Below are 20942 nucleotides of genomic sequence, written 5' to 3' on the forward strand. Positions count from 1 at the left end.
GTTTATTTATCAAACAAGAAAAAAAACCCGAATAGCCTACAAAAATAACTTACTATTAAACATGAAATCAATAGTTGATAACACTTGCCGAAAGTACCATTCATGTTGTACACTACATGGGAAGTTTGTTCCCAGATTTCATGATGTAAATGAACCGTTTCCATACCGCTGCTCCAATTAACTGAAGAAGTATTTATCTCTATCCAAACGTATATGTTTATGGAATCGGACGGGAATTGCTTGTATCGAATCTGATATGGTAGACATATGATAAAGTTCTTGATTGATTCTTAGGCAAGGGTTACATCATCTATCAACGCAGAGAAGACTGTTTTCATCATGTAAAGGGCATGTGTAAAGTATAAAATGGAGTTTTCTACTTCTTCTTGCTACTGAAGTTTGGTTTCAAACATTCACCTGAAGTCTAAAACAAATTGAAGTGAATCACGTGCAATAGTGATTAAAACTTGATATAGCGATGCAAATATACATTGCATTGTAGCAACTGTTGAGACATTTTCCAAAGACAATATTCCTTCAGTCTGGAACGAAAATGACCGAATGGAAAGGTCGTGAAACATCTAAGAAATATTTACAACTAGAAAGTGTTGCCTAGCACCTGGTGTCTTGCTTAGTACCCAATATATGTATCAGTACAACTGAAGCCTTTATGATAAGTGACTTCTGTGACCTCAGACAAATGATATTAAGAAATGGACAGTTGCTTCAAAGAAGATAGGTGTCAGATAAAGCGAACCAATCCTTTGTGTAAATGTCAGGAATTGGCACTACGTACAGGCAGAGTCCACAGTACGTTTCTCATCATATCCTAGTTATGTGCGCATGGCTTGCTATCAAACAGGGATGCCAGAAAGTGTTGGCGAAGGAGGGACGTGAATCCTAACAACTCTGCTACACCAATGAGAAACACGTGCAAAAGAAAGTCTACAAATACGAGGGAACAGGTTGTAGTTCATAAGGGAAACCTTATCCTGTTTTCAGAAGACAGCCATGCCTAGTTTGTAACCGATAAATGCGTGCTGTAACAATTGATAGTCACAATCCCTTTGTGAAAAGACACTAGTATATGCATATACCTTCTGGGAAATGAAGTTATTGTAGTATTTTGTTTAAGTGTGGTGAGAATGTTAACATGTGGGGCGAATATCATGCTTTTGGGAGATTTCAGCAGTATATTAAGCAGGCGGTCATCGTGTGGACAGGCTGCCGTATTACAGGTAGATGTGTACATAGCAACCCCTTGTAACAGGGACACTGCTGTAGTGTGGCGATGCTGTACTTGTACGTTGCATCAATTTTCTCGTCTTTTGTAATTTCGTCTCGGGCACATATGGCATAATGTCTGATGTACATTGCTCCATCACACGTGTAGTGGATAGACAGCTCTCAAACGACTATTTGCTTAATACTGGTTCAAAGTCGAGTAGTACTTGGAAGTTACTATTTTTTCTAAATGCAGTTAAACCATGCTAAAGAGAGATGTGAAAGATGTGAAGAGAGACCTACACCCTGTTATATACCACCCTCTACTTCCTTCATGAATGTTCAAGTACACCAGCAGACATGTATACCCTTAGGGTGATAACCTGAGGCAAGTCATTTGAGGCGAAAAGAATGATCAGTTCACATCATTAACATTTAGGTGTGTTGCTCACCTGGAAGTGGGCAATCCAATGTAAATCAATCACATATAGTTCACAAAATTGTATATATAGGTGAGGGGGAAAGTATTCTATCATCTCTTTCGTCATCAACTGCTAAGACACAGATACGTCTTCAGACCAAACTGTGAGTATCATTTCAAAGTTTGCCTGTGGTAAGCATGTGCACTCTGAAGTTTTCATTCTTCTGCTGCACATCTCTACTTTCTCAAGTGTTTCATTGCTCCAGGTCGCTAAAATGTGACTGTGTAAGTGATATTTACCGTTCTTGTTAGTTTTAAAATATGTGGATGCATGCGAAATAAAACATGATGATATCATCGATGATGTGTGCCGTGGAGAAAAATCTCCAGACGAGTAATGCTAACATGTTGTTTCTCTGTCTTGAAGATGATTTTAATGTTGTTGAACAGACACTCAAAATGATGAAGATCGTCGCCGTCCTTGTGGCCTGCTTGGCTGTCACCGCCTTTGCTGAACCAACCGGTCTGTATGGAGGAGCACATGGACTGGGTGTGTTGTATGGAGGAGTGGGCGCATTAGGCTACGGAATGGGTGGACTGCACGGAGGTGTTTACGGAGGCTACGGCTATGGCCCGTACGGAGGAATGGGCGGTCTGTATGGAGGCAAATACGGGGGATACGGCCTGGGAGGTCTGTATGGAGGCTACGGTGGTTTCTACGGAGTGCCAGGATATGGAATTGGACTGGGGAAAGGTATTTAACAATCCATCCTTTCACCCGTTATCCTGTTTTAAACTTCATTTTTATTGAATGATATCATGTACCCATGTGTTTATTACTCTTTTACGCAAATGAGCTGTTTCCAGTTGATAAACATCTTTCAAACTCTTGTCAGCTGTTTGAAATGCTTGGTATACTTTATCATGCAATTAGTTTCAACATTTCCATGTTACTTTTCCGTAAATCCCAATTTCATATGTAACTACCCTTTCTGTTTCAGGAATCGGCTACTACTGAGTTACAGTCACCTGCAGTCTGAAGAGGACTTATTACTCATTGTTTTATATACTCATGGCAATACTACTGGTTCAATAAAAATTGAAATACAAACGGTTTCTTCTTTGTTTGAAAATCTTAAAACTGAATTCAACGTTCACAAAAAGGACGAGTTACTATATGTATCCATATTATTAACTCTGGAAACATGTGTTGTTTAGTTACACCCAAATACTTAACGTGCAATCAGTATTGCTTCAAGCAATGGCGTCAACTTATGAAATGTGCTTCGACTTTCCTGAAGAAATCATACTGAATAGGATAGGGTATTGAAAGCTTTACATATTTCATACATGCCATTTCTTCCCTGGTTCCATATCTCATGCAATTGTACCACTTGTGCTGCCACGAAGGGCTTCGGTGATGTCGTTGTGTGAAATAAGAAAATACTCGGAGTTGAGTCATGTTTGCGTGTTCAGGTACATTAAGTCTTTCAATAGTAGTCAGAGTGCACAGTATGCGATTCGAATGCAAGTGAGTTTCCTGTTCCAAGTGAAAGGGTCTGCAATCATAAGTTACTGTAGCATATTCTATCGGTTTATTTATCAAACAAGAAAAAAAACCCGAATAGCCTACAAAAATAACTTACTATTAAACATGAAATCAATAGTTGATAACACTTGCCGAAAGTACCATTCATGTTGTACACTACATGGGAAGTTTGTTCCCAGATTTCATGATGTAAATGAACCGTTTCCATACCGCTGCTCCAATTAACTGAAGAAGTATTTATCTCTATCCAAACGTATATGTTTATGGAATCGGACGGGTATTGCTTGTATCGAATCTGATATGGTAGACATATGATAAAGTTCTTGATTGATTCTTAGGCAAGGGTTACATCATCTATCAACGCAGAGAAGACTGTTTTCATCATGTAAAGGGCATGTGTAAAGTATAAAATGGAGTTTTCTACTTCTTCTTGCTACTGAAGTTTGGTTTCAAACATTCACCTGAAGTCTAAAACAAATTGAAGTGAATCACGTGCAATAGTGATTAAAACTTGATATAGCGATGCAAATATACATTGCATTGTAGCAACTGTTGAGACATTTTCCAAAGACAATATTCCTTCAGTCTGGAACGAAAATGACCGAATGGAAAGGTCGTGAAACATCTAAGAAATATTTACAACTAGAAAGTGTTGCCTAGCACCTGGTGTCTTGCTTAGTACCCAATATATGTATCAGTACAACTGAAGCCTTTATGATAAGTGACTTCTGTGACCTCAGACAAATGATATTAAGAAATGGACAGTTGCTTCAAAGAAGATAGGTGTCAGATAAAGCGAACCAATCCTTTGTGTAAATGTCAGGAATTGGCACTACGTACAGGCAGAGTCCACAGTACGTTTCTCATCATATCCTAGTTATGTGCGCATGGCTTGCTATCAAACAGGGATGCCAGAAAGTGTTGGCGAAGGAGGGACGTGAATCCTAACAACTCTGCTACACCAATGAGAAACACGTGCAAAAGAAAGTCTACAAATACGAGGGAACAGGTTGTAGTTCATAAGGGAAACCTTATCCTGTTTTCAGAAGACAGCCATGCCTAGTTTGTAACCGATAAATGCGTGCTGTAACAATTGATAGTCACAATCCCTTTGTGAAAAGACACTAGTATATGCATATACCTTCTGGGAAATGAAGTTATTGTAGTATTTTGTTTAAGTGTGGTGAGAATGTTAACATGTGGGGCGAATATCATGCTTTTGGGAGATTTCAGCAGTATATTAAGCAGGCGGTCATCGTGTGGACAGGCTGCCGTATTACAGGTAGATGTGTACATAGCAACCCCTTGTAACAGGGACACTGCTGTAGTGTGGCGATGCTGTACTTGTACGTTGCATCAATTTTCTCGTCTTTTGTAATTTCGTCTCGGGCACATATGGCATAATGTCTGATGTACATTGCTCCATCACACGTGTAGTGGATAGACAGCTCTCAAACGACTATTTGCTTAATACTGGTTCAAAGTCGAGTAGTACTTGGAAGTTACTATTTTTTCTAAATGCAGTTAAACCATGCTAAAGAGAGATGTGAAAGATGTGAAGAGAGACCTACACCCTGTTATATACCACCCTCTACTTCCTTCATGAATGTTCAAGTACACCAGCAGACATGTATACCCTTAGGGTGATAACCTGAGGCAAGTCATTTGAGGCGAAAAGAATGATCAGTTCACATCATTAACATTTAGGTGTGTTGCTCACCTGGAAGTGGGCAATCCAATGTAAATCAATCACATACAGTTCACAAAATTGTATATATAGGTGAGGGGGAAAGTATTCTATCATCTCTTTCGTCATCAACTGCTAAGACACAGATACGTCTTCAGACCAAACTGTGAGTATCATTTCAAAGTTTGCCTGTGGTAAGCATGTGCACTCTGAAGTTTTCATTCTTCTGCTGCACATCTCTACTTTCTCAAGTGTTTCATTGCTCCAGGTCGCTAAAATGTGACTGTGTAAGTGATATTTACCGTTCTTGTTAGTTTTAAAATATGTGGATGCATGCGAAATAAAACATGATGATATCATCGATGATGTGTGCCGTGGAGAAAAATCTCCAGACGAGTAATGCTAACATGTTGTTTCTCTGTCTTGAAGATGATTTTAATGTTGTTGAACAGACACTCAAAATGATGAAGATCGTCGCCGTCCTTGTGGCCTGCTTGGCTGTCACCGCCTTTGCTGAACCAACCGGTCTGTATGGAGGAGCACATGGACTGGGTGTGTTGTATGGAGGAGTGGGCGCATTAGGCTACGGAATGGGTGGACTGCACGGAGGTGTTTACGGAGGCTACGGCTATGGCCCGTACGGAGGAATGGGCGGTCTGTATGGAGGCAAATACGGGGGATACGGCCTGGGAGGTCTGTATGGAGGCTACGGTGGTTTCTACGGAGTGCCAGGATATGGAATTGGACTGGGGAAAGGTATTTAACAATCCATCCTTTCACCCGTTATCCTGTTTTAAACTTCATTTTTATTGAATGATATCATGTACCCATGTGTTTATTACTCTTTTACGCAAATGAGCTGTTTCCAGTTGATAAACATCTTTCAAACTCTTGTCAGCTGTTTGAAATGCTTGGTATACTTTATCATGCAATTAGTTTCAACATTTCCATGTTACTTTTCCGTAAATCCCAATTTCATATGTAACTACCCTTTCTGTTTCAGGAATCGGCTACTACTGAGTTACAGTCACCTGCAGTCTGAAGAGGACTTATTACTCATTGTTTTATATACTCATGGCAATACTACTGGTTCAATAAAAATTGAAATACAAACGGTTTCTTCTTTGTTTGAAAATCTTAAAACTGAATTCAACGTTCACAAAAAGGACGAGTTACTATATGTATCCATATTATTAACTCTGGAAACATGTGTTGTTTAGTTACACCCAAATACTTAACGTGCAATCAGTATTGCTTCAAGCAATGGCGTCAACTTATGAAATGTGCTTCGACTTTCCTGAAGAAATCATACTGAATAGGATAGGGTATTGAAAGCTTTACATATTTCATACATGCCATTTCTTCCCTGGTTCCATATCTCATGCAATTGTACCACTTGTGCTGCCACGAAGGGCTTCGGTGATGTCGTTGTGTGAAATAAGAAAATACTCGGAGTTGAGTCATGTTTGCGTGTTCAGGTACATTAAGTCTTTCAATAGTAGTCAGAGTGCACAGTATGCGATTCGAATGCAAGTGAGTTTCCTGTTCCAAGTGAAAGGGTCTGCAATCATAAGTTACTGTAGCATATTCTATCGGTTTATTTATCAAACAAGAAAAAAAACCCGAATAGCCTACAAAAATAACTTACTATTAAACATGAAATCAATAGTTGATAACACTTGCCGAAAGTACCATTCATGTTGTACACTACATGGGAAGTTTGTTCCCAGATTTCATGATGTAAATGAACCGTTTCCATACCGCTGCTCCAATTAACTGAAGAAGTATTTATCTCTATCCAAACGTATATGTTTATGGAATCGGACGGGTATTGCTTGTATCGAATCTGATATGGTAGACATATGATAAAGTTCTTGATTGATTCTTAGGCAAGGGTTACATCATCTATCAACGCAGAGAAGACTGTTTTCATCATGTAAAGGGCATGTGTAAAGTATAAAATGGAGTTTTCTACTTCTTCTTGCTACTGAAGTTTGGTTTCAAACATTCACCTGAAGTCTAAAACAAATTGAAGTGAATCACGTGCAATAGTGATTAAAACTTGATATAGCGATGCAAATATACATTGCATTGTAGCAACTGTTGAGACATTTTCCAAAGACAATATTCCTTCAGTCTGGAACGAAAATGACCGAATGGAAAGGTCGTGAAACATCTAAGAAATATTTACAACTAGAAAGTGTTGCCTAGCACCTGGTGTCTTGCTTAGTACCCAATATATGTATCAGTACAACTGAAGCCTTTATGATAAGTGACTTCTGTGACCTCAGACAAATGATATTAAGAAATGGACAGTTGCTTCAAAGAAGATAGGTGTCAGATAAAGCGAACCAATCCTTTGTGTAAATGTCAGGAATTGGCACTACGTACAGGCAGAGTCCACAGTACGTTTCTCATCATATCCTAGTTATGTGCGCATGGCTTGCTATCAAACAGGGATGCCAGAAAGTGTTGGCGAAGGAGGGACGTGAATCCTAACCCCTCTGCTACACCAATGAGAAACACGTGCAAAAGAAAGTCTACAAATACGAGGGAACAGGTTGTAGTTCATAAGGGAAACCTTATCCTGTTTTCAGAAGACAGCCATGCCTAGTTTGTAACCGATAAATGCGTGCTGTAACAATTGATAGTCACAATCCCTTTGTGAAAAGACACTAGTATATGCATATACCTTCTGGGAAATGAAGTTATTGTAGTATTTTGTTTAAGTGTGGTGAGAATGTTAACATGTGGGGCGAATATCATGCTTTTGGGAGATTTCAGCAGTATATTAAGCAGGCGGTCATCGTGTGGACAGGCTGCCGTATTACAGGTAGATGTGTACATAGCAACCCCTTGTAACAGTGACACTGCTGTAGTGTGGCGATGCTGTACTTGTACGTTGCATCAATTTTCTCGTCTTTTGTAATTTCGTCTCGGGCACATATGGCATAATGTCTGATGTACATTGCTCCATCACAAGTGTAGTGGATAGACAGCTCTCAAACGACTATTTGCTTAATACTGGTTCAAAGTCGAGTAGTACTTGGAAGTTACTATTTTTTCTAAATGCAGTTAAACCATGCAAAAGAGAGATGTGAAAGATGTGAAGAGACACCTACACCCTGTTATATACCACCCTCTACTTCCTTCATGAATGTTCAAGTACACCAGCAGACATGTATACCCTTAGGGTGATAACCTGAGGCAAGTCATTTGAGGCGAAAAGAATGATCAGTTCACATCATTAACATTTAGGTGTGTTGCTCACCTGGAAGTGGGCAATCCAATGTAAATCAATCACATATAGTTCACAAAATTGTATATATAGGTGAGGGGGAAAGTATTCTATCATCTCTTTCGTCATCAACTGCTACGACACAGATACGTCTTCAGACCAAACTGTGAGTATCATTTCAAAGTTTGCCTGTGGTAAGCATGTGCACTCTGAAGTTTTCATTCTTCTGCTGCACATCTCTACTTTCTCAAGTGTTTCATTGCTCCAGGTCGCTAAAATGTGACTGTGTAAGTGATATTTACCGTTCTTGTTAGTTTTAAAATATGTGGATGCATGCGAAATAAAACATGATAACATCATCGATGATGTGTGCCGTGGAGAAAAATCTCCAGACGAGTAATGCTAACATGTTGTTTCTCTGTCTTGAAGATGATTTTAATGTTGTTGAACAGATACTCAAAATGATGAAGATCGTCGCCGTCCTTGTGGCCTGCTTGGCTGTCACCGCCTTTGCTGAACCAACCGGTCTGTATGGAGGAGCACATGGACTGGGTGTGTTGTATGGAGGAGTGGGCGCATTAGGCTACGGAATGGGTGGACTGCACGGAGGTGTTTACGGAGGCTACGGCTATGGCCCGTACGGAGGAATGGGCGGTCTGTATGGAGGCAAATACGGGGGATACGGCCTGGGAGGTCTGTATGGAGGCTACGGTGGTTTCTACGGAGTGCCAGGATATGGAATTGGACTGGGGAAAGGTATTTAACAATCCATCCTTTCACCCGTTATCCTGTTTTAAACTTCATTTTTATTGAATGATATCATGTACCCATGTGTTTATTACTCTTTTACGCAAATGAGCTGTTTCCAGTTGATAAACATCTTTCAAACTCTTGTCAGCTGTTTGAAATGCTTGGTATACTTTATCATGCAATTAGTTTCAACATTTCCATGTTACTTTTCCGTAAATCCCAATTTCATATGTAACTACCCTTTCTGTTTCAGGAATCGGCTACTACTGAGTTACAGTCACCTGCAGTCTGAAGAGGACTTATTACTCATTGTTTTATATACTCATGGCAATACTACTGGTTCAATAAAAATTGAAATACAAACGGTTTCTTCTTTGTTTGAAAATCTTAAAACTGAATTCAACGTTCACAAAAAGGACGAGTTACTATATGTATCCATATTATTAACTCTGGAAACATGTGTTGTTTAGTTACACCCAAATACTTAACGTGCAATCAGTATTGCTTCAAGCAATGGCGTCAACTTATGAAATGTGCTTCGACTTTCCTGAAGAAATCATACTGAATAGGATAGGGTATTGAAAGCTTTACATATTTCATACATGCCATTTCTTCCCTGGTTCCATATCTCATGCAAATGTACCACTTGTGCTGCCACGAAGGGCTTCGGTGATGTCGTTGTGTGAAATAAGAAAATACTCGGAGTTGAGTCATGTTTGCGTGTTCAGGTACATTAAGTCTTTCAATAGTAGTCAGAGTGCACAGTATGCGATTCGAATGCAAGTGAGTTTCCTGTTCCAAGTGAAAGGGTCTGCAATCATAAGTTACTGTAGCATATTCTATCGGTTTATTTATCAAACAAGAAAAAAAACCCGAATAGCCTACAAAAATAACTTACTATTAAACATGAAATCAATAGTTGATAACACTTGCCGAAAGTACCATTCATGTTGTACACTACATGGGAAGTTTGTTCCCAGATTTCATGATGTAAATGAACCGTTTCCATACCGCTGCTCCAATTAACTGAAGAAGTATTTATCTCTATCCAAACGTATATGTTTATGGAATCGGACGGGAATTGCTTGTATCGAATCTGATATGGTAGACATATGATAAAGTTCTTGATTGATTCTTAGGCAAGGGTTACATCATCTATCAACGCAGAGAAGACTGTTTTCATCATGTAAAGGGCATGTGTAAAGTATAAAATGGAGTTTTCTACTTCTTCTTGCTACTGAAGTTTGGTTTCAAACATTCACCTGAAGTCTAAAACAAATTGAAGTGAATCACGTGCAATAGTGATTAAAACTTGATATAGCGATGCAAATATACATTGCATTGTAGCAACTGTTGAGACATTTTCCAAAGACAATATTCCTTCAGTCTGGAACGAAAATGACCGAATGGAAAGGTCGTGAAACATCTAAGAAATATTTACAACTAGAAAGTGTTGCCTAGCACCTGGTGTCTTGCTTAGTACCCAATATATGTATCAGTACAACTGAAGCCTTTATGATAAGTGACTTCTGTGACCTCAGACAAATGATATTAAGAAATGGACAGTTGCATCAAAGAAGATAGGTGTCAGATAAAGCGAACCAATCCTTTGTGTAAATGTCAGGAATTGGCACTACGTACAGGCAGAGTCCACAGTACGTTTCTCATCATATCCTAGTTATGTGCGCATGACTTGCTATCAAACAGGGATGCCAGAAAGTGTTGGCGAAGGAGGGACGTGAATCCTAACCCCTCTGCTACACCAATGAGAAACACGTGCAAAAGAAAGTCTACAAATACGAGGGAACAGGTTGTAGTTCATAAGGGAAACCTTATCCTGTTTTCAGAAGACAGCCATGCCTAGTTTGTAACCGATAAATGCGTGCTGTAACAATTGATAGTCACAATCCCTTTGTGAAAAGACACTAGTATATGCATATACCTTCTGGGAAATGAAGTTATTGTAGTATTTTGTTTAAGTGTGGTGAGAATGTTAACATGTGGGGCGAATATCATGCTTTTGGGAGATTTCAGCAGTATATTAAGCAGGCGGTCATCGTGTGGACAGGCTGCCGTATTACAGGTAGATGTGTACATAGCAACCCCTTGTAACAGTGACACTGCTGTAGTGTGGCGATGCTGTACTTGTACGTTGCATCAAGTTTCTCGTCTTTTGTAATTTCGTCTCGGGCACATATGGCATAATGTCTGATGTACATTGCTCCATCACAAGTGTAGTGGATAGACAGCTCTCAAACGACTATTTGCTTAATACTGGTTCAAAGTCGAGTAGTACTTGGAAGTTACTATTTTTTCTAAATGCAGTTAAACCATGCAAAAGAGAGATGTGAAAGATGTGAAGAGACACCTACACCCTGTTATATACCACCCTCTACTTCCTTCATGAATGTTCAAGTACACCAGCAGACATGTATACCCTTAGGGTGATAACCTGAGGCAAGTCATTTGAGGCGAAAAGAATGATCAGTTCACATCATTAACATTTAGGTGTGTTGCTCACCTGGAAGTGGGCAATCCAATGTAAATCAATCACATATAGTTCACAAAATTGTATATATAGGTGAGGGGGAAAGTATTCTATCATCTCTTTCGTCATCAACTGCTACGACACAGATACGTCTTCAGACCAAACTGTGAGTATCATTTCAAAGTTTGCCTGTGGTAAGCATGTGCACTCTGAAGTTTTCATTCTTCTGCTGCACATCTCTACTTTCTCAAGTGTTTCATTGCTCCAGGTCGCTAAAATGTGAGTGTGTAAGTGATATTTACCGTTCTTGTTAGTTTTAAAATATGTGGATGCATGCGAAATAAAACATGATAACATCATCGATGATGTGTGCCGTGGAGAAAAATCTCCAGACGAGTAATGCTAACATGTTGTTTCTCTGTCTTGAAGATGATTTTAATGTTGTTGAACAGACACTCAAAATGATGAAGATCGTCGCCGTCCTTGTGGCCTGCTTGGCTGTCACCGCCTTTGCTGAACCAACCGGTCTGTATGGAGGAGCACATGGACTGGGTGTGTTGTATGGAGGAGTGGGCGCATTAGGCTACGGAATGGGTGGACTGCACGGAGGTGTTTACGGAGGCTACGGCTATGGCCCGTACGGAGGAATGGGCGGTCTGTATGGAGGCAAATACGGGGGATACGGCCTGGGAGGTCTGTATGGAGGCTACGGTGGTTTCTACGGAGTGCCAGGATATGGAATTGGACTGGGGAAAGGTATTTAACAATCCATCCTTTCACCCGTTATCCTGTTTTAAACTTCATTTTTATTGAATGATATCATGTACCCATGTGTTTATTACTCTTTTACGCAAATGAGCTGTTTCCAGTTGATAAACATCTTTCAAACTCTTGTCAGCTGTTTGAAATGCTTGGTATACTTTATCATGCAATTAGTTTCAACATTTCCATGTTACTTTTCCGTAAATCCCAATTTCATATGTAACTACCCTTTCTGTTTCAGGAATCGGCTACTACTGAGTTACAGTCACCTGCAGTCTGAAGAGGACTTATTACTCATTGTTTTATATACTCATGGCAATACTACTGGTTCAATAAAAATTGAAATACAAACGGTTTCTTCTTTGTTTGAAAATCTTAAAACTGAATTCAACGTTCACAAAAAGGACGAGTTACTATATGTATCCATATTATTAACTCTGGAAACATGTGTTGTTTAGTTACACCCAAATACTTAACGTGCAATCAGTATTGCTTCAAGCAATGGCGTCAACTTATGAAATGTGCTTCGACTTTCCTGAAGAAATCATACTGAATAGGATAGGGTATTGAAAGCTTTACATATTTCATACATGCCATTTCTTCCCTGGTTCCATATCTCATGCAAATGTACCACTTGTGCTGCCACGAAGGGCTTCGGTGATGTCGTTGTGTGAAATAAGAAAATACTCGGAGTTGAGTCATGTTTGCGTGTTCAGGTACATTAAGTCTTTCAATAGTAGTCAGAGTGCACAGTATGCGATTCGAATGCAAGTGAGTTTCCTGTTCCAAGTGAAAGGGTCTGCAATCATAAGTTACTGTAGCATATTCTATCGGTTTATTTATCAAACAAGAAAAAAAACCCGAATAGCCTACAAAAATAACTTACTATTAAACATGAAATCAATAGTTGATAACACTTGCCGAAAGTACCATTCATGTTGTACACTACATGGGAAGTTTGTTCCCAGATTTCATGATGTAAATGAACCGTTTCCATACCGCTGCTCCAATTAACTGAAGAAGTATTTATCTCTATCCAAACGTATATGTTTATGGAATCGGACGGGAATTGCTTGTATCGAATCTGATATGGTAGACATATGATAAAGTTCTTGATTGATTCTTAGGCAAGGGTTACATCATCTATCAACGCAGAGAAGACTGTTTTCATCATGTAAAGGGCATGTGTAAAGTATAAAATGGAGTTTTCTACTTCTTCTTGCTACTGAAGTTTGGTTTCAAACATTCACCTGAAGTCTAAAACAAATTGAAGTGAATCACGTGCAATAGTGATTAAAACTTGATATAGCGATGCAAATATACATTGCATTGTAGCAACTGTTGAGACATTTTCCAAAGACAATATTCCTTCAGTCTGGAACGAAAATGACCGAATGGAAAGGTCGTGAAACATCTAAGAAATATTTACAACTAGAAAGTGTTGCCTAGCACCTGGTGTCTTGCTTAGTACCCAATATATGTATCAGTACAACTGAAGCCTTTATGATAAGTGACTTCTGTGACCTCAGACAAATGATATTAAGAAATGGACAGTTGCATCAAAGAAGATAGGTGTCAGATAAAGCGAACCAATCCTTTGTGTAAATGTCAGGAATTGGCACTACGTACAGGCAGAGTCCACAGTACGTTTCTCATCATATCCTAGTTATGTGCGCATGACTTGCTATCAAACAGGGATGCCAGAAAGTGTTGGCGAAGGAGGGACGTGAATCCTAACCCCTCTGCTACACCAATGAGAAACACGTGCAAAAGAAAGTCTACAAATACGAGGGAACAGGTTGTAGTTCATAAGGGAAACCTTATCCTGTTTTCAGAAGACAGCCATGCCTAGTTTGTAACCGATAAATGCGTGCTGTAACAATTGATAGTCACAATCCCTTTGTGAAAAGACACTAGTATATGCATATACCTTCTGGGAAATGAAGTTATTGTAGTATTTTGTTTAAGTGTGGTGAGAATGTTAACATGTGGGGCGAATATCATGCTTTTGGGAGATTTCAGCAGTATATTAAGCAGGCGGTCATCGTGTGGACAGGCTGCCGTATTACAGGTAGATGTGTACATAGCAACCCCTTGTAACAGTGACACTGCTGTAGTGTGGCGATGCTGTACTTGTACGTTGCATCAATTTTCTCGTCTTTTGTAATTTCGTCTCGGGCACATATGGCATAATGTCTGATGTACATTGCTCCATCACAAGTGTAGTGGATAGACAGCTCTCAAACGACTATTTGCTTAATACTGGTTCAAAGTCGAGTAGTACTTGGAAGTTACTATTTTTTTCTAAATGCAGTTAAACCATGCTAAAGAGAGATGTGAAAGATGTGAAGAGAGACCTACACCCTGTTATATACCACCCTCTACTTCCTTCATGAATGTTCAAGTACACCAGCAGACATGTATACCCTTAGGGTGATAACCTGAGGCAAGTCATTTGAGGCGAAAAGAATGATCAGTTCACATCATTAACATTTAGGTGTGTTGCTCACCTGGAAGTGGGCAATCCAATGTAAATCAATCACATATAGTTCACAAAATTGTATATATAGGTGAGGGGGAAAGTATTCTATCATCTCTTTCGTCATCAACTGCTAAGACACAGATACGTCTTCAGACCAAACTGTGAGTATCATTTCAAAGTTTGCCTGTGGTAAGCATGTGCACTCTGAAGTTTTCATTCTTCTGCTGCACATCTCTACTTTCTCAAGTGTTTCATTGCTCCAGGTCGCTAAAATGTGACTGTGTAAGTGATATTTACCGTTCTTGTTAGTTTTAAAATATGTGGATGCATGCGAAATAAAACATGATGATATCATCGATGATGTGTGCCGTGGAGAAAAATCTCCAGACGAGTAATGCTAACATGTTGTTTCTCTGTCTTGAAGATGATTTTAATGTTGTTGAACAGATACTCAAAATGATGAAGATCGTCGCCGTCCTTGTGGCCTGCTTGGCTGTCACCGCCTTTGCTGAACCAACCGGTCTGTATGGAGGAGCACATGGACTGGGTGTGTTGTATGGAGGAGTGGGCGCATTAGGCTACGGAATGGGTGGACTGCACGGAGGTGTTTACGGAGGCTACGGCTATGGCCCGTACGGAGGAATGGGCGGTCTGTATGGAGGCAAATACGGGGGATACGGCCTGGGAGGTCTGTATGGAGGCTACGGTGGTTTCTACGGAGTGCCAGGATATGGAATTGGACTGGGGAAAGGTATTTAACAATCCATCCTTTCACCCGTTATCCTGTTTTAAACTTCATTTTTATTGAATGATATCATGTACCCATGTGTTTATTACTCTTTTACGCAAATGAGCTGTTTCCAGTTGATAAACATCTTTCAAACTCTTGTCAGCTGTTTGAAATGCTTGGTATACTTTATCATGCAATTAGTTTCAACATTTCCATGTTACTTTTCCGTAAATCCCAATTTCATATGTAACTACCCTTTCTGTTTCAGGAATCGGCTACTACTGAGTTACAGTCACCTGCAGTCTGAAGAGGACTTATTACTCATTGTTTTATATACTCATGGCAATACTACTGGTTCAATAAAAATTGAAATACAAACGGTTTCTTCTTTGTTTGAAAATCTTAAAACTGAATTCAACGTTAACAAAAAGGACGAGTTACTATATGTATCCATATTATTAACTCTGGAAACATGTGTTGTTTAGTTACACCCAAATACTTAACGTGCAATCAGTATTGCTTCAAGCAATGGCGTCAACTTATGAAATGTGCTTCGACTTTCCTGAAGAAATCATACTGAATAGGATAGGGTATTGAAAGCTTTACATATTTCATACATGCCATTTCTTCCCTGGTTCCATATCTCATGCAAATGTACCACTTGTGCTGCCACGAAGGGCTTCGGTGATGTCGTTGTGTGAAATAAGAAAATACTCGGAGTTGAGTCATGTTTGCGTGTTCAGGTACATTAAGTCTTTCAATAGTAGTCAGAGTGCACAGTATGCGATTCGAATGCAAGTGAGTTTCCTGTTCCAAGTGAAAGGGTCTGCAATCATAAGTTACTGTAGCATATTCTATCGGTTTATTTATCAAACAAGAAAAAAAACCCGAATAGCCTACAAAAATAACTTACTATTAAACATGAAATCAATAGTTGATAACACTTGCCGAAAGTATCATTCATGTTGTACACTACATGGGAAGTTTGTTCCCAGATTTCATGATGTAAATGAACCGTTTCCATACCGCTGCTCCAATTAACTGAAGAAGTATTTATCTCTATCCAAACGTATATGTTTATGGAATCGGACGGGAATTGCTTGTATCGAATCTGATATGGTAGACATATGATAAAGTTCTTGATTGATTCTTAGGCAAGGGTTACATCATCTATCAACGCAGAGAAGACTGTTTTCATCATGTAAAGGGCATGTGTAAAGTATAAAATGGAGTTTTCTACTTCTTCTTGCTACTGAAGTTTGGTTTCAAACATTCACCTGAAGTCTAAAACAAATTGAAGTGAATCACGTGCAATAGTGATTAAAACTTGATATAGCGATGCAAATATACATTGCATTGTAGCAACTGTTGAGACATTTTCCAAAGACAATATTCCTTCAGTCTGGAACGAAAATGACCGAATGGAAAGGTCGTGAAACATCTAAGAAATATTTACAACTAGAAAGTGTTGCCTAGCACCTGGTGTCTTGCTTAGTACCCAATATATGTATCAGTACAACTGAAGCCTTTATGATAAGTGACTTCTGTGACCTCAGACAAATGATATTAAGAAATGGACAGTTGCTTCAAAGAAGATAGGTGTCAGATAAAGCGAACCAATCCTTTGTGTAAATGTCAGGAATTGGCACTACGTACAGGCAGAGTCCACAGTACGTTTCTCATCATATCCTAGTTATGTGCGCATGGCTTGCTATCAAACAGGGATGCCAGAAAGTGTTGGCGAAGGAGGGACGTGAATCCTAACCCCTCTGCTACACCAATGAGAAACACGTGCAAAAGAAAGTCTACAAATACGAGGGAACAGGTTGTAGTTCATAAGGGAAACCTTATCCTGTTTTCAGAAGACAGCCATGCCTAGTTTGTAACCGATAAATGCGTGCTGTAACAATTGATAGTCACAATCCCTTTGTGAAAAGACACTAGTATATGCATATACCTTCTGGGAAATGAAGTTATTGTAGTATTTTGTTTAAGTGTGGTGAGAATGTTAACATGTGGGGCGAATATCATGCTTTTGGGAGATTTCAGCAGTATATTAAGCAGGCGGTCATCGTGTGGACAGGCTGCCGTATTACAGGTAGATGTGTACATAGCAACCCCTTGTAACAGTGACACTGCTGTAGTGTGGCGATGCTGTACTTGTACGTTGCATCAATTTTCTCGTCTTTTGTAATTTCGTCTCGGGCACATATGGCATAATGTCTGATGTACATTGCTCCATCACAAGTGTAGTGGATAGACAGCTCTCAAACGACTATTTGCTTAATACTGGTTCAAAGTCGAGTAGTACTTGGAAGTTACTATTTTTTCTAAATGCAGTTAAACCATGCAAAAGAGAGATGTGAAAGATGTGAAGAGAGACCTACACCCTGTTATATACCACCCTCTACTTCCTTCATGAATGTTCAAGTACACCAGCAGACATGTATACCCTTAGGGTGATAACCTGAGGCAAGTCATTTGAGGCGAAAAGAATGATCAGTTCACATCATTAACATTTAGGTGTGTTGCTCACCTGGAAGTGGGCAATCCAATGTAAATCAATCACATATAGTTCACAAAATTGTATATATAGGTGAGGGGGAAAGTATTCTATCATCTCTTTCGTCATCAACTGCTAAGACACAGATACGTCTTCAGACCAAACTGTGAGTATCATTTCAAAGTTTGCCTGTGGTAAGCATGTGCACTCTGAAGTTTTCATTCTTCTGCTGCACATCTCTACTTTCTCAAGTGTTTCATTGCTCCAGGTCGCTAAAATGTGACTGTGTAAGTGATATTTACCGTTCTTGTTAGTTTTAAAATATGTGGATGTATGCGAAATAAAACATGATAACATCATCGATGATGTGTGCCGTGGAGAAAAATCTCCAGACGAGTAATGCTAACATGTTGTTTCTCTGTCTTGAAGATGATTTTAATGTTGTTGAACAGATACTCAAAATGATGAAGATCGTCGCCGTCCTTGTGGCCTGCTTGGCTGTCACCGCCTTTGCTGAACCAACCGGTCTGTATGGAGGAGCACATGGACTGGGTGTGTTGTATGGAGGAGTGGGCGCATTAGGCTACGGAATGGGTGGACTGCACGGAGGTGTTTACGGAGGCTACGGCTATGGCCCGTACGGAGGAATGGGCGGTCTGTATGGAGGCAAATACGGGGGATACGGCCTGGGAGGTCTGTATGGAGGCTACGGTGGTTTCTACGGAGTGCCAGGATATGGAATTGGACTGGGGAAAGGTATTTAACAATCCATCCTTTCACCCGTTATCCTGTTTTAAACTTCATTTTTATTGAATGATATCATGTACCCATGTGTTTATTACTCTTTTACGCAAATGAGCTGTTTCCAGTTGATAAACATCTTTCAAACTCTTGTCAGCTGTTTGAAATGCTTGGTATACTTTATCATGCAATTAGTTTCAACATTTCCATGTTACTTTTCCGTAAATCCCAATTTCATATGTAACTACCCTTTCTGTTTCAGGAATCGGCTACTACTGAGTTACAGTCACCTGCAGTCTGAAGAGGACTTATTACTCATTGTTTTATATACTCATGGCAATACTACTGGTTCAATAAAAACTGAAATACAAACGGTTTCTTCTTTGTTTGAAAATCTTAAAACTGAATTCAACGTTCACAAAAAGGACGAGTTACTATATGTATCCATATTATTAACTCTGGAAACATGTGTTGTTTAGTTACACCCAAATACTTAACGTGCAATCAGTATTGCTTCAAGCAATGGCGTCAACTTATGAAATGTGCTTCGACTTTCCTGAAGAAATCATACTGAATAGGATAGGGTATTGAAAGCTTTACATATTTCATACATGCCATTTCTTCCCTGGTTCCATATCTCATGCAAATGTACCACTTGTGCTGCCACGAAGGGCTTCGGTGATGTCGTTGTGTGAAATAAGAAAATACTCGGAGTTGAGTCATGTTTGCGTGTTCAGGTACATTAAGTCTTTCAATAGTAGTCAGAGTGCACAGTATGCGATTCGAATGCAAGTGAGTTTCCTGTTCCAAGTGAAAGGGTCTGCAATCATAAGTTACTGTAGCATATTCTGTCGGTTTATTTATCAAACAAGAAAAAAAAAACGAATAGCCTACAAAAATAACTTACTATTAAACATGAAATCAATAGTTGATAACACTTGCCGAAAGTACCATTCATGTTGTACACTACATGGGAAGTTTGTTCCCAGATTTCATGATGTAAATGAACCGTTTCCATACCGCTGCTCCAATTAACTGAAGAAGTATTTATCTCTATCCAAACGTATATGTTTATGGAATCGGACGGGAATTGCTTGTATCGAATCTGATATGGTAGACATATGATAAAGTTCTTGATTGATTCTTAGGCAAGGGTTATATCATCTATCAACGCAGAGAAGACTGTTTTCATCATGTAAAGGGCATGTGTAAAGTATAAAATGGAGTTTTCTACTTCTTCTTGCTACTGAAGTTTGGTTTCAAACATTCACCTGAAGTCTAAAACAAATTGAAGTGAATCACGTGCAATAGTGATTAAAACTTGATATAGCGATGCAAATATACATTGCATTGTAGCAACTGTTGAGACATTTTCCAAAGACAATATTCCTTCAGTCTGGAACGAAAATGACCGAATGGAAAGGTCGTGAAACATCTAAGAAATATTTGCAACTAGAAAGTGTTGCCTAGCACCTGGTGTCTTGCTTAGTACCCAATATATGTATCAGTACAACTGAAGCCTTCATGATAAGTGACTTCTGTGACCTCAGACAAATGATATTAAGAAATGGACAGTTGCTTCAAAGAAGATAGGTGTCAGATAAAGCGAACCAATCCTTTGTGTAAATGTCAGGAATTGGCACTACGTACAGGCAGAGTCCACAGTACGTTTCTCATCATATCCTAGTTATGTGCGCATGACTTGCTATCAAGCAGGGATGCCAGAAAGTGTTGGCGAAGGAGGGACGTGAATCCTAACCCCTCTGCTACACCAATGAGAAACACGTGCAAAAGAAAGTCTACCAATACGAGGGAACAGGTTGTAGTTCATAAGGGAAACCTTATCCTGTTTTCAGAAGACAGCCATGCCTAGTTTGTAACCGATAAATGCGTGCTGTAACAATTGATAGTCACAATCCCTTTGTGAAAAGACACTAGTATATGCATATACCTTCTGGGAAATGAAGTTATTGTAGTATTTTGTTTAAGTGTGGTGAGAATGTTAACATGTGGGGCGAATATCATGCTTTTGGGAGATTTCAGCAGTATATTAAGCAGGCGGTCATCGTGTGGACAGGCTGCCGTATTACAGGTAGATGTGTACATAGCAACCCCTTGTAACAGTGACACTGCTGTAGTGTGGCGATGCTGTACTTGTACGTTGCATCAATTTTCTCGTCTTTTGTAATTTCGTCTCGGGTACATATGGCATAATGTCTGATGTACATTGCTCCATCACAAGTGTAGTGGATAGACAGCTCTCAAACGACTATTTGCTTAATACTGGTTCAAAGTCGAGTTGTACTTGGAAGTTTTTTTATACCCTTTAGACCTACACCCTGTTATATACCACCCTCTACTTTCTCC

At 39.4% G+C, this 20942-nt stretch overlaps 1 protein-coding gene across 1 annotated transcript in view; it reads left to right on the top strand.

Annotated features, from left to right (window-relative positions):
* Positions 1 to 20942, top strand: part of LOC137266220 (uncharacterized PE-PGRS family protein PE_PGRS54-like) — a 66578-nt gene that overhangs the window by 34428 nt on the left and 11208 nt on the right. The window contains exons 13-18 of the mRNA XM_067801719.1: positions 2073 to 2399; positions 5311 to 5637; positions 8549 to 8875; positions 11787 to 12113; positions 15026 to 15352; positions 18264 to 18590. Coding sequence (XP_067657820.1) covers positions 2073 to 2399; positions 5311 to 5637; positions 8549 to 8875; positions 11787 to 12113; positions 15026 to 15352; positions 18264 to 18590 — 1962 coding nt within the window. The remainder of the gene's footprint in view (positions 1 to 2072; positions 2400 to 5310; positions 5638 to 8548; positions 8876 to 11786; positions 12114 to 15025; positions 15353 to 18263; positions 18591 to 20942) is intronic.

Source organism: Haliotis asinina, chromosome 15 (genome assembly GCF_037392515.1).
Source record: "Haliotis asinina isolate JCU_RB_2024 chromosome 15, JCU_Hal_asi_v2, whole genome shotgun sequence".
NCBI classification, from domain to species: domain Eukaryota; kingdom Metazoa; phylum Mollusca; class Gastropoda; order Lepetellida; family Haliotidae; genus Haliotis; species Haliotis asinina.